At 45.0% G+C, this 14,777-nt stretch overlaps 1 protein-coding gene across 3 annotated transcripts in view; it reads right to left on the reverse strand.

Moving 5' to 3' along the window:
• Nucleotides 1-294: 294 nt before the first annotated feature.
• Nucleotides 295-14,777, reverse strand: part of fam107b (family with sequence similarity 107 member B) — a 130,669-nt gene continuing 116,186 nt past the window's right edge. For all 3 annotated transcript variants that reach the window (XM_080207765.1, XM_080207766.1, XM_080207767.1), the window contains exons 3-4: nt 4,417-4,567; nt 295-710 (exon numbers count right to left, since the gene is read on the reverse strand). In XM_080207765.1, the coding sequence (XP_080063891.1) occupies nt 594-710; nt 4,417-4,567 (268 nt within the window). In that variant the 3' untranslated portion in view covers nt 295-593. The remainder of the gene's footprint in view (nt 711-4,416; nt 4,568-14,777) is intronic.

Raw genomic sequence — 14,777 nt, forward strand, 5'->3', positions numbered from 1 at the left:
GACATCACAGAACTGCCAAGAGCAAATTGGCGGCAGGTTTTGCAACTGGCCAGATGTTCTTGTCGGTCATTGGCTTCAGGTGAGGCGCCACTCAGCCGTCCAGCTGATTGATTATCACCCGTTTTGTGTTATTGACAAAGCCCAATTTCACCGTCATCACCTGCACTAACCTCGCCTGGTGCCTGCAATAGATTTTGGCTAATTCTAGATACCAATGAGTGGGTCAAATAACCTGTCCACAGTGAACCCGGTATCAACATTTCAAACTTTACTTCGAGTGACAGTTTTTGTTAAAAAAAAAAATCAGATCATATTCTCAGAATGAAGAAAACAGTCTGTGGTTGTTGGAGAATCCCACTCAAATCAAATCCAATTTCAGAGTCCTCGCCAGTCACTGTCAGTCATCACTCTGAAGTTGTCCTGCACAAAATGAGCCCTTTCAGTGTACAGGGTGGACAGAATGCTGTGACAGAGGGAGTTGCTTGCTAAAAAGCTCTTGTGCTGCTTGAGATTGTTGCTAAGCCGTATTCACAGTGCCTGAGGAAACTGAAACCACCCCACAAACTCCAGAGTTCCGAGCGCAATGTCCTTCTCTAAGACACCTGTACATCTCCGCTCTCGTGTTTGGTTCTCCTCAGGTTACCTTTCATCTTGACAAATTCGGGCGCGTTCTCCCGTTTCTCCTCAGCATCCAGCTTCTCCTGCTCAATCTGAAATCACATTACACGGTCAGTAACACAGCTACAGTCCACCTCATACAAACAGAAAATACTGGAAAATCTCAGCAGGTCTGACGGCATCTGTGGGGAGAGAATAGAGCCAACGTTTCAAGTCTAGATGACCCTTCATCAGAGCTTGACACTGCTCTCACCCGTGTCCAACCTATCCCTTAGATCACTGCTCTCACTCCCTTCCCTCCCTCCCAGAACCAGATAGAGTCCCCCGTCCTCACTTTTAACCCCACCACCTCCCAGAAGTCACCAAAGGATAAAAAAAAGGTTTTGATGCAGACGCAGGGAGAACATGACAGACAGTGACCCAAGCTGGGAATCGAACCCAGGTCCCTGGTGCTGTGGGGAAGCAGTACCAACCACTGTGCCATCATGTAGATGATGGTGACCAAAAGCTTGGCGAAAGAAGTAGGATTTAAGTAGCATCTTAAAGAGGACAGAGAGAGGGTGGCAAGGTTTAGGGCGGGAATGCCAGAGCTTAGAGTCCTGGCAGCTGAAGGCAAGGTCGCCAGTGGAGAGTTGGTTAAAACTGAGGGTATGGATGAGGCCAGAATTAGTGATCTCAAGAGCTGTGGATAACTCTCAACAACATTCTCAATAATGTTTCAATTGCATATCAGAGGGATCATAACTTCAATACAAAACCTTAACATCGCAACAAGCCAATGGGAGCAACAGGTCAATAATGCAGATGAATTTATCCCCAATTCTCATGAAGGACCCCAAAAGAACCATTAGCCTATTTTTCTCTTCTAACCTCTGGCTAATCTGCTTTTGCTGATTTTATTCCATATTTCCCACCTTCATTCAATGTGGCTGATCTGATGTAACTTCAAATTCACAATCCTGCCCACCTCTGATAACCTTTCACCCTCTGCTTATCAAGAAACTATCAACCCACCCATCCATTGACTCTCTCTATACTTCCTGTTGCCTTGGCAAAGCAGGCAGCATAATTAAGGACCCCATGTACCCCGGACATTCTCTCTTCTACCTTCTTCCGTTGGGAAAAAGATACAAAAGTCTGAGGTCATGTACCAATCGACTCAAGAACAGCTTCTTCCCTGCTGCTGTCAGACTTCTGAATGGACCTACCTTGCATTAAGTTGATCTTTCTCTGCACTCTAGCTATGACTTTAACACTACGTTCTTCACTTTCTCCTTTCCTTCTCTATAAACGGTATGCTTTGTCTGTATAGTTTGCAAGAAACAATACTTTTCATTTATACTAATACATGTGACAATAATAAATCAAATCAAATTACAGAGGAGATGTCAGTGGGTAAGTTTTTCACTCAGAGCGGGGTGTGTGAGTGGAATCGGCTGCCGTCGGTGGTGGTGGAGGCGAACTCATTGGGGTCTTTTAAGAGACTACTGGATGAGTACATGGGATTTAATGGGATTGAGGGTTATAGATAGGCCTGGTAGGTATGGATATGATTAGTGCAACTTGTGGGCCAAAGGGCCTGATTGTGCTGTAGTTTTCTATGTTCCATGTTCTAAATCTAATCAACCTCTGCCTTAAAGATATCAAAAGCCTCTGCCTCAACCCCCTTCTTGGGAAAGAGTTCCAACGCCTCACCAGAGAGAAAACAAAAATTCTCATTGCGCCTTACACAGGCACCTCCTTATTTTGAAACAGTGACCCCTAGTTCTAGATTCTCCCACAAGAGCAAACATCCTGTCCACATCCACACTGTCAACACCCCTCAGGGCCTTAACATGTTTCAATGAAATCGTCTCTTACTCTTCCAAACTCCAGCGGGTAGAAACCTAGCCTGTCCAGCCTTTCCTCATCTTGATAACCTGCTCATTCCAGCTACTCATCTCGTAACTCTTTTCAGAACTGCTCTCAATGCATTTACATCTCTCCTTAAACAAGGAGACATAGAAACACAGAGAAACATAGAAGATAGGAGCAGGAGGAGGCCATTCGGCTCTTCGAGCCTGCTCTGCCATTCATCACAATCCTGGCCGATCATCCAACTCAATAGCCTGCTTTATCCCCATAACTTTTGATCCCATTCATCCCAAGTGCCATATCCAGCTGCCTCTTGAATGTATTCAGTGTTTTGATAGAAGGATTTACTCAAGATGTGGTCTCACCAAAACGCTGTATAACTGAAGCATAACTTCCTTACACAAGAACATAAGAAATAGGAGCAGGAGTAGGCCATCTAGCCCTTCGAGCCTGCCCCACCATTCAATAAGATCATGGCTGATCTGTCGTGTCTCAGTTCCACATTCCCGCCCTCTCCCCATGACCCTTAATCCCCTTGCCTATCAAAAACCTGTCAACCCGCGTCTTAAATATATTTAGCAAGGCAGCCTCCACCACTTCAATGGGCAGAGAATTCCAGAGATTAACCACCCTTTGAGTGAAGAAGTTCCTCCTCAACTCTGTTCTAAACCACGCCCCCCCCCTTTATCTTGAGGCTGTGCCCCCTAGTCCTACTGTCCTTTCTGAGCAGGAAGAGCCTCTCCACCTCTATCCTATCCATCCCATTCATCATCTTATGTCTCAATGAGATCTCCCCTCATTCTTCTAAACTCTAACAAGTACAAGCCTAGTTTATTCAGCCTGTCCTCATAGTTCAACCCCTTCAGCTCCGGTATCAGCCTAGTAAACCTCCTCTGCACTCCCTCCAAGGCCAAAATATCCTTGCGCAAGTGCGGCGACCAAAACTGCACACAGTACTCCAGCTGCAGCCTCACCAGTGCCCTATACAGCTGCAGCAAGACCTCCCTACTTTTATATTCAATCCCCCTCGCTATGAAGGCCAGCATCCCATTCGCCTTCCTGACCACCTGCTGCACCTGCAGGCTGGGTTTTTACTTTTGTATTCAATTTCCCTTGAAATAAGCGATAATATTCTGTTACCTTTGCCATTACTTCTTGTACCTGCAGGCTAACCGTTTGCCATTCATGCACTTACACACCCAGATCCCTCTGCATCTCAGAGCTAGATTAACTTCACAAAACAGTGTTCTTCCACTTCTCCACCACCGAAAATGCATTCTTTTGGTGCAAACACGATACGTGTGTGATAAACGTTCACCGGCATTAATCTTCAAATTCTGCTCACTCTGCTTTGGGCTGTACAAGGTCTGCTTATCTTTTTAAGAAGGTTTAGTTGCTGATTTGACAACCCTGCAGCGATGCTTGTGTTGGGAAAGTAATCTGCATTTGTTTTTAATTGAAGGAACATACAGCTGTTTGTGAGACATTCTTGGCAGGAAATGGATTATTCCTACAATAGACGTCATTTTGCCATCATTAAAAGACAAATAAATGCCTCTGGTAGAAAGAGGGAAAGGAAATAAATAAGTAATACTTTCCACTTGGCCTGGCATGGATGGATTTGATCTAAAAAAATGTTCAAAAGAAAATCATTAATTCTGTCTTCCCAGTCTCCAAATGCATCTAGAATGGAAAATCTGTCTTCTCAACTTCAGCTCTGCGCTGGGAACTCTTAAATATAGAGGGGGATACAGAAAGAGCCTTCACGAGCTCGATTTGGCACTGATACAGCAGTAATTAAGTCATTCAGTTGGAATTGGGATATTGTGATAGGGATATTTTCCATTACATTGGGCACAGATTTAATTTAATGGGGGCTTCATATCATTAAGTTGGATGTGTCCATTACAGTGTTTTAATTATTATTTTTGCTGGCTTTCGCACCTGGTCTAGCCTCTGTTGGCGTTTCATTAACTCTTGCTCCAAGTCTGATTTTTTCAGAGCTTCTTCCTCTTTCTTCTGTTTGACGACTTGGTCTCTCTTTCTCTGCTCCATCACTCGTTGCAACTCTGGTTTGTTTTGAGGAGCAATTCCCCTGAAAAGTAAAAATTCCACAAGGTTTACAGATGTTCTGCAAGTTACAGATGTGGTACAAGAAAACAAGCAACACCTACTGCAAAGATGCTGAGTGACTAACGGGTCTGCAGCAAGGGCCCCTCTTGGATTGGTGTTCTGTGACATTGGCTATGTTGTAATATGCCTCACAAGGATAGCAGCATGAAATCGCTGGAGTCGGAAGTATGTCATATGATCCAGTTTTAGTTTCACTTTTGCCTGTGAGCAGTGCACACACAGACAGCTCTGCGACTGATGTCTTCAAGCTTTCTATCCACGTATATTTGTTTGCATGTGGATAGCCCAAATAAATAGACCCATGGTTTTCACTTCTGCCTCACAGCTTCAGGGACCCAGGTTCAATTCCGGCCTTGAGTCACTGTGTGGAGTTTGCACGTTCTCCCCTTGTCTTCGAGGGTTTCCTTCAGGTGCTCTGGTTTCCTCCAACTGTCCAAAAATGTGCAGGTTAGGTGCATTGGCCATGCTAAATTGCCCCATTATGTCCAAAGAAATGTAGGTTAGGTGGATTATTTATTTTAAGTTTATTTATTTAGTGGTGTCCCAAGTAAGGCTTACATTAACACTGCAATGAAGTTAATGTGAAAATCCCTTAGTTGCCACACGCTGGCGCCTGTTTAGGTACACTGAAGGAGAATTTAGCATGGCCAATCACTTAACCAGCACATCTTTCAGACTGAGGGAGGAAACCAGAGCACCTGGAGGAAACCCACGCAGACACGACGAGAACATGCACACTCCGCACAAACAGTGAACCAAGCTGGAACTCAAACCTGGGTCCCTGGTACTGTGAGGAAGCAGTGCTAACCACTGTGCGACTCATGATAGACCATGGTAACCATTAGTCATGGTAAAATGCTCTTTTGGAGAGTCAGTGCAGACTTAATGGGCAGAATGGCCTCCTTCTGCACTGTAAGGAATCTGTGGTTCTATAATGTGTTTACACAATCCTTTATTCATGCTAACCTGGGCCACAATGCCACCTTTCTGAAATAGATGATGTTTTACAATTTTTTTTCCCATCTCATGCAGATGGAAAGGTAATCATTATCATACTTGTAATAAAAATTAAATGCAAAATCACCACAGTTTGGGGGAGTTTTTTTTGGTAAATAGATTTTTTGGAATGATCTGATGCAAATGCAAGTTGCATTCTTTGTTGCAGATATCTAGTTCATAATTTGTATGTTTTAGAATACAACTTTTCATTTTAGGAATTAGAGTTTTAACTAAAGAAAGAGGTAAATAGGGATGGACAATAAACGCTGACCCAGCCTCTGACACTCACACCCATAAAATAGTTAAATAAAAGGGTATTCGATATTAAGCGACTGATTTAAATTCAACTCAAGGAAGATTGAGTTTATTACACTTAATAATTATTCTTTGTTTGTCTTCCAAAGCCAGGGTTCGTAATGAAACAATGAGTAATCCACCTCTAATCTTTTAATGGGGCCATGGACTCTGGGGGAAAGAGGCACAAAGCTCGATTAACAATAAAATTATTTATACGGGTTACAGAATCAATGGCTGGCATGGAAGTTTTATGATTCGTTTACATTTTTGTTTGAGAGTATCCATGATTATGTCATGATGTCACGGATACAGGATGTGGGTGGAGGTGCCATGTTTCTTTGTGTTAAATTTATCTCTGTGTCACTTTCTGACAGAAGCAGGAAGTTCAGTTCAGTTGAGTTTGGGTTTCGTGAAGGAAAAGCAGCTGGAAAATTTGCTACAGTTCAAAGCTAGGGGAAGAAATCCTCGGTGGTCCTCACAGTGCCTTGTGGCAGAAAGCAGTCAGCTTGAATAGACTAAAGTGTCTGTCCAAAGCCAGCACAATGAGCTAAAGAGTCCACAGTCATGAGGTCTTTCGAGAAAATTGGAGGATTGATCAGCTGAAAGCTAATGTAATGATCTCCATGTTGGTGACTAGTGGAGTGCCCCAGGGGTCGGTGTTGGGGCCTCAGCTATTTACCATTTATATAGATGATCTGGAGGAGGGAACCGAGTGTAGGGTGTCGAAATTTGCTGATGACACCAAGATTGGTGGAAGGGCAAATTGCGCGGAGGGTGTGGAGAGTCTACAGAGGGATCTAGACAGGCTGGGCGAATAGGCCAGGAAATGGCAAATGGAATTTAATGTTGGCAAGTGTGAGGTGGTCCACTTTGGTAGGAATAATGGTAGGAAGAACTATTACTTACGTGGCAAAAAACTGCAGCAGGCGACGGTGCAGAGGGACCTCGGGGTCCTTGTGCATGAGTCGCAAAAACCCAGTCTACAGGTGCAGCAGGTGGTCAGGAAGGCGAATGGGATGCTGGCCTTCATAGCGAGGGGGATTGAATATAAAAGTAGGGAGGTCTTGCTGCGGCTGTATAGGGCATTGGTGAGACCGCAGCTGGAGTACTGTGCGCAGTTTTGGTCGCCGCACCTGCGCAAGGATATTTTGGCCTTGGAGGGAGTGCAGAGGAGGTTTACTAGGCTGATACCGGAGTTGAGGGGGTTGAACTATGAGGAGAGGCTGAATAAACTAGGCTTGTACTTGTTAGAGTTTAGAAGAATGAGGGGAGATCTCATTGAGACATATAAGATGATGAATGGGATGGATAGGATAGAGGTGGAGAGACTCTTCCCGCTCAGAAAGGACAGTAGGACTAGGGGGCACAGCCTCAAGATAAGGAGGGGGGGGGGGGGCGGTTTAGAACGGAGTTGAGGAGGAACTTCTTCACTCAAAGGGTGGTGAATCTCTGGAATTCTCTGCCTGTTGAACTGGTGGAGGCTACCTCGCTAAATATTTTTAAGACGCGGGTTGATGGGTTTTTGATAAGCAAGGGGATTAAGGGTTATGGGGAGAGGGCGGGAATGTGGAACTGAGCCACGACAGATCAGCCATGATCTTATTGAATGGCGGGGCAGGCTCGAGGGGCTAGATGGCCTACTCCTGCTCCTATTTCTTATGTTCTTATGTAATAGTTACCTTGAGGAATAGCTGGAATACAAAGTAGAATAAAAGTAAATTCTGGAGGGCTGTTGCATACCTTTGGATTGATCCCTGGAGAAGTAAATAAACATTCAAGATTTCACCTGATAAGGGAGCGTTGGTGGTGAAGTGAAAGGAAGAGTTGAGTTTACAGCCTAAGGCTTTATCAGCTATAGTGTTAAATTAGTGACGCTTGCTTTGATTAATTTATCTTTATTTATACAATAATGTTTGTTTTTGGTGAAGAATGTGAAATCTTGTAGTAGGCAGATGGAATTTAATCCAGATAAATGTGAAGCGATGCATTTTTGTAGAACTAATGTAGGGTGGAGTTATACAATAAATGGCAGAACTATCAAGAATATAGAAACACAGAGGGACCTGGGTGTGCAAGTCCACAAATCCTTGAAGGTGGCAGCAGGGTGGAGAAGGTGGTGAAGAAGGCATATGGCATGCTTGCCTATATAGGATGGGGTGTAGATTATAAAAACTGGAGTCTGACGTTACAGCTGTATAGAACGTTGGTTAGGCCACATTTGGAGTACTGCGTCCAGTTCTGGTCGCCACACTACCAGAAGGATGTGGAGGCTTTGGAGAGAGTGCAGAGGAGGTTTACCAGGATGTTGCTTGGTATGGAGGGTCTTAGCTATGAGGAGAGATTGGGTAGACTGGGGTTGTTCTCCCTGGAAACTCAGAGAATGAGGGGATACCTAATAGAGGTGTATAAAATTATGAAGGGTATGGATAGGGTGAAGAGTGGGAAGCTTTTTCCCAGATCGGAGGTGACGATCACGAGGGGTCAAGGGTTCAAGGTGAGAGGGACGAGGTTTAACTCAGATATCAGAGGGATTTTTTTTTTAAAACAGAGGGTGGTGGGGGCCTGGAATGCGCTGCCAAGCAGGGTAGTGGAGGCGGACACGCTGGGATTGTTTAAGACTTACCTGGAAAGTCACATGAGCAGACTGGGAATGGAGGGGCACAAATGAATGGTCTAGTTGGACCAATGAGCGGCACAGGCTTGGAGGGCCGAAGGGCCTGTTTCCTGTGCTGTACTGTTCTTTGTTCTGTGTTTATCGATCAAGTGTTGGGTGTTCGGATTTCTTCTTTAAACATTAGCAGCCCCCACCTACCAGGATTGTAACACTATTCAATCTTTTTATTGGGATCTAGGCATTGCTGACTTGGCCATTATTTGTTGTCCATCCCTAATTACCCTCCAGAAAGTGGTGGCGAAAGGCCTTCTTGACCCATAGTAATCCATGTGGTGCAGATACAGCTGCAGTGTTGGTAGGAAGGGACCATTGGGAGGCTACAGTAAATGTAACAAAAAGGTGGCACTAGATGGGCAAATTCAGCGATCTCGTGTTCCCAACTTTGAACCACACTCGAAGGGAATGCATGCCAGAGAATGAAAGCTCTATTTATGATTCCATCCCTCAGTTTGAATGTGGCTTCATGTCTCTGATTCTTTAAGATTCTGTAATGAAGTGTTGGAACAAAAAACTGACAGAAACACCTCTAATTACATGAATTGTTTGCCATTTCACTGCCTTTGAATGTAGTAATGACAACACTAGTGGGATGTCACGGTGGCACAGTGGTTAGCACTGCTGCCTCAGTGCCAGGAACCCAGGTTTGTATTCCCAGCTTGGATCACTGTCTGTGCAGAGTCTGCATGTTCTCCCCATGTCTGAGTGGGTTTCCTCCGGTTTTCTCCCACAATCAGAAAGGACAAAGTAAATAACAGCGCAGGAACAAGATCTTTGGCCCTCCAAGTCTGCACCGACTATGCTGCCCAACTTAATTAAAACCCCCTACCCTTCTGGGGACCATATCCCTCTATCCCCATTCTATTCATGTATTTTCAAGACACTCCTTAAAACTCACTACTCACAGGTAGTAAAACTTCCACTACCTCTCCCAGCAACGAGTTCCAGGTAACCATCACCCTCTGTGTAAAAAATCTGCCTCATACATCTCCTTTAAATCTTGCCCCTTGCACCTTAAACCTGTGCCCCCTAGTAACTGACTCTTCCACCCTGGGGAAAAGCTTCTGACTATTCACTCTCTCCAAGCCTCTCAATCTTGTAGACTTCTATCAGGTCTCCCCTCAACCTCTGTTGTTCCAGTGAGAACAAACCAAGTTTCTCCAAACTCTCCTCATAGCTAATGCCTTCTGCAGCATCCTGGTAAATCTTTTCTGTACCCTCTGGTACATGCTAGTCAGGTGCATTGGCTGTGCTAAATTCTTCCTCAGTGTACCCGAACAGGCACCAAAATGTGGCGACTAGGGGAACTTCACAGTAACCTCAATGCAGTGTTCATGCGAACTTACTTGCAACTAATAAATAAACTTCAAGACTTTTTCAAATGGAGCTAACCTTCAATTAATTTGGTTCAGATACTTTGAAATGAAAAGTTTGGCCATGGAAGCCAATAACACATTAACCTATCATCTGACTAGAATGTTCATTCCTGCTCATTACAAAAACAAACAACAAAACCCAAAACTCATCCTGAGGTTGCTAAAGAATCAATGAAGAAACTAACATTATGGTGTTTAATGTTAAATCACAAGCTCCTGCTCTGAGTAATTGCAAGCCAATAGGGTCAGATTTCACAATGCAAAATGCAACTGGGACGCTCACATTTTCTTTCATGTTCGGCAGGGGAGAAACATTTTAAAGTATATCTATTACTCACAACTGGGCTTACATTAACACTGTAGTGAAGTTACTGTGAAATTCCCCTAGTCGCCACACTCCAGCATCAGTCAGTTGCACTGAAGGAGAGTGTAGCATGGCCAATGCATCTAACCAGCACATCTTTCGGACTGTGGGAGGAAAACGGAGCACCCGGAGGAAACCCACACAGACACGGGGAGAACATGCAAACTCTGCACAGACAGTGGCCCAAGTCAGGAATCAAACCTGGGTCCCTGACACTGAGGTAGCAGTGCTAACCATCATGCCACCCTATATTTATAACACTTTTAAGAAGTGTTATTTTACTCTCGTGTGTTTAAACATGTTTCTAAAAGTACATACTAGTCAGAAAATATTACTTAAAACATTTTTTGCGTCAGAAGGATTTTATTTACAAAACTCAATCTATTTATCTCAAATTATAAAGAATGCTACTTTGCTTTATCCTCACTGAGCAAAATTCATCGATAAAGCTGTTTTACATCAGTGTTACTTTCATTCTGATTCTGGGAGTCTGGCACCAATGAGTGGCTCTTGATATTTACATGATTAAACTCAATTCACTCTTCCAGGTGGCAGGGAGACAGAAAGTGGAGCTACTTTTACACAGTTGCCATTTTAATTCAAATTTCAGAATTCCTGCAGCACAAAAGGAGGCCATTCAGCCCATCAACTTTCTGACAGAGCATCTTACATAGGCCCAAACCCCACCCTACCTCATGGTCCTGTACGTCTTTTGATGCTAAGACAATTTAGCTTGGCCAATCCACCGAATCTGCACATCTTTGGACTGTGGGAGGAAATCCATGCATGCAACCAATGATAATAACATTGGATCTTTTATAATGTAATCTAGGGTAAGATGCTGTGAGGGTCAGCTGACTAGCTGATCCGGTGGACAATGTAACCAATGGCAAAATGATGTGATGACCAGCTGACCCAATATAAATAAGCAGATGTGAATTGTGGGGAGCTTGGATGGCCCAGGGTGTGGCCTCAAGTGTTGGAGTAATGAACCTGGGTCCCCAGCGGCTGCAAGGCAGGAGTGTTAACCACTGTGCCATCGTGTCACAGCTATGATGAATAGTCTCCTTTTTTTAAAAAGCACAATTTCTAAGGTAAGAAAGCCAATTTCCAGTATATACTGCACTAAATCTGGTTCTTCAATCAGGCAGCTGATTGATGCATTGTTGGTATGGGGATCTATACTTAGCAACGTTACGGTCACTGACCTGCCTGCGTCTCGACTGAAGTAAGGCCAATATTAAAGCAGCATAAATCTGCTCTAGGTAGCTGGCTCAGTCTCCTCAAACCCTCACCCCTCTAAACGTGTGCAGAACCTCCTCTTCAGTGTCGTCTCAGCAAAAGAACAAATGAGGATCCCAGCAAATTCATCCCCATCAGCTAAGATGTTCCAGGCTCACCTTTGATATTCCGTTGGTTCCAGAGATGCAGAGCCCTCCATGTGATGTGGCCTGTTCTATCCAGTATCTAATGATACAATAGTGTAAACCAAGAACGTTGTGGGAACTCCTGGTGACGAACGGGATTTTGAAACTTTCAACACCTATTTGTGTCCTCACCTCCGGTGGAATGAGACACTTAACAGCACAATGCCAGATATAAACTATTCTGCTTTCTTTGCAGGGAGCAAGAGAATGGGCCCCAAAACAGTTAATCTAATTGCTCAGCTTCATTCCTCAACATCATTTCTGTAATGAGCAACCAGCCCCATGCTCTGTCCCCTGGGGCTGAGCTGATTTGCTTTACCTTCCGATTTAGCCAACTTCAAACAAACTGATGTGGTTCATTTTGACCTCCAGCGGTGGGTTCCCAGACTTGCAGTTTGCCCTCTCTCATGGACTGTCCACTCGCTACATGTTTCCAGCCTATCCCTCTTCCCCATCTGTGTGTTCCCAGCCCGTGGGAGTGCAGTCTGCAGCTTCCTCCGTCATTGAATGATTCACCAGCTCAACCTGACAATCAAATCACCTCTCTCCCATCCCCTGTAGTGCAAATCTGAAGAAAACATCTGCTTCTATTTGCAGAAGTGACAGGGGTGGTGAGGGGAGTGCAGAGTAATCTGACTAATATTTCTGGTCAGAGACAAATGGCCCTTCATTATCGCAGCTCATACCTGAACTGATTCATTGTGTAATGGGCTCATCTGGATTTAATATCCGTAGAATCATAGAAACCCCACAAATCCCAGAAGGAGGCCATTTGGCCCATTACATCTGCACCAACAACAATCCCACGCAGCCCTATCCCCATCACCCCAAGTACTTACCCCGCTAACCTACACGTCCTGGGTCACACTTAGGGGCTAGTTAGCATGGCTAATTAACCTAACCGGAGCGCCTGGAGGAAACCCACGCAGACACAGGAAGAACGTACAAACTTCACACAGACAGTGACCTGAGGCTGGGAATCAAACCCAGGTCCCTGGTGCTGTGAGGCAGCAGTGCTAACCACTGTGAGGCCTTGCCACCCAACTTTGATGCTGCACAGCTTTTAAACTAAAACTTGTACCAATTGGTTCATTTCTAAAAACACATTACTTAATCCAAAGGCCTTTCAATAAAATATTAAAAATTCCAAGATGTGTGCATTTCAACCATAAATTCTAGGATGGCTCTTTGTCATTGCTGTCTAGACAGAGGGGGAGATCCTGTGGGAGTGTAGCATAACCCTTAGTCAAACCTTCTGCTAAAATCAATCAGGTGGGATCTGGATGTGATCCACTCGGACAGGAGATTCCCTTCTGTCTTTTAGTCAATATTACACCCAACCATTTGAAAACTAGAACCATCTGAAAACTAGAACCATCTTTAGGTTAAATCATTTTCCGTGCAAGAGAGAGGTGACTCCTTTCTCGAGGCTGAATTTTCCTGGCCCAATGTGATAAGGGGTGCCCCACCTCTCCCTGCCACCATGTCACATTGCTCAAGTGGCTAATTAGGGGCCACAGCCCAACCCCAGAGGCATTTTGCCCACATTGGGACAGCCCATAACCAGTTACATCCTGGCAGCCACCCAGTAGACTCAGGTGGAGATCTCCTTGATGGGAACTCCATTGCCCATGGATGGGCACCTTGGCAGCATGCCCACCTGAACAGCAACAGGGCTGCCAGTGCACCACAAACCCCACCAACTCCAATTGCCTGCCTGGCTACAGCATTCTCCTCTGAGGCTGCACCTTCCATTAATGTGGCCTCTCCCTGTGAATGGCATTGAGCATTGCACAGACACTTGCAAACATCTCCACTTCTGATATTACGATGAAAGGAAGGTCATTGGTGGAGCAGCTGAAGGTAGAATCATAGCATCTCTATAGTGCAGGTGGAGGCTACTTGGCCCATTGAGTCTGCACCAATTCCCCAATAGAGCATCCCACCCAGGTCCTAACCCCGTAACTCCACGTATCCACCCCACTAATCCACCTAAACTACACGTCTTGGGACACTAAGGAGCAATTTGGCATGGCCAATCCATCTAACTTGCACATCATTAGACTGCGGAGGAAACTGGAGCACCCAGAGGAAACCCACGCAGACACGGGAAGAATGTGTAAACTCCACACAGACAGTGACCCAGGCGAGCAAATCAAATCTGGGTCCCTGGCACCAAGGCAGCAGTGCTAAACACTGTGCCACCCATCACGATGGTTGGGCCTGGGACATTACCCCAGGGAACTCTTACAACAACATCCTAGAACTGGGATGATCGAAGTTCAACAAACAAACCATCTGTCTTTGTGCTCGGTTTGACTCAAACCAGTGGAGAGCTCCCCCCCGATTCCCACTGACTCCAGTTTCACTTGGGTTCATTGAATCTCACAGGTCCAAGAATAACATGGAGGAAACTTCACGGTCATACATTGGTCCAGAAGTTGTTTGCAACCTCACAGTTGTGAAGCATGAGCTGCGGTTTGGTGCTGAGCAGATACATCAATCATGCCAGCAAGGGACCCAGTCAGACAGACAATAAGCACAGCTGGATCACACACTAGAATGTTTTCAACAGTGGTGTTGGCATTCATTCTTTGACACAATGATGAAGGTCCTAACAAAATTTTGCTGGCCCATCAAGCCTGCATCACATTCATGATGCCCTGTCACATCCCTGTGAACCATAGAAAATTACAGCTCAGAAACAGGCCTTTTGGCCCTTCTTGTCTGCGCTGAACCATTTTTTGCCTAGTCCCACTGACCTGCACTTGAACCATATCCCTCCACACCCCCCTCGTCCACGAACCCATCCAAGTTTTTCTTAAAAGTGACCCCGCATTTACACTTTATCCGGCAGCTCATTCCACACTCCCACCACTGTGTGAAGAAGCCCCCCCTAATATTCCTTTAAACTTTTCTCCTTTCACCCTTAACCCATGCCCTCTGGTTTTTTTTCTCCCCTAGCCTCAGTGGAAAAAGCCTGCTTGCATTCACTATCTATACCCATCAAAATCTCATACACCTCTATCAAATCCCCC

The sequence above is a fragment of the Carcharhinus amblyrhynchos genome, chromosome 19 (genome assembly GCF_965287045.1).
Source record: "Carcharhinus amblyrhynchos chromosome 19, sCarAmb.v2.hapA, whole genome shotgun sequence".
Lineage (NCBI taxonomy): Eukaryota > Metazoa > Chordata > Chondrichthyes > Carcharhiniformes > Carcharhinidae > Carcharhinus > Carcharhinus amblyrhynchos.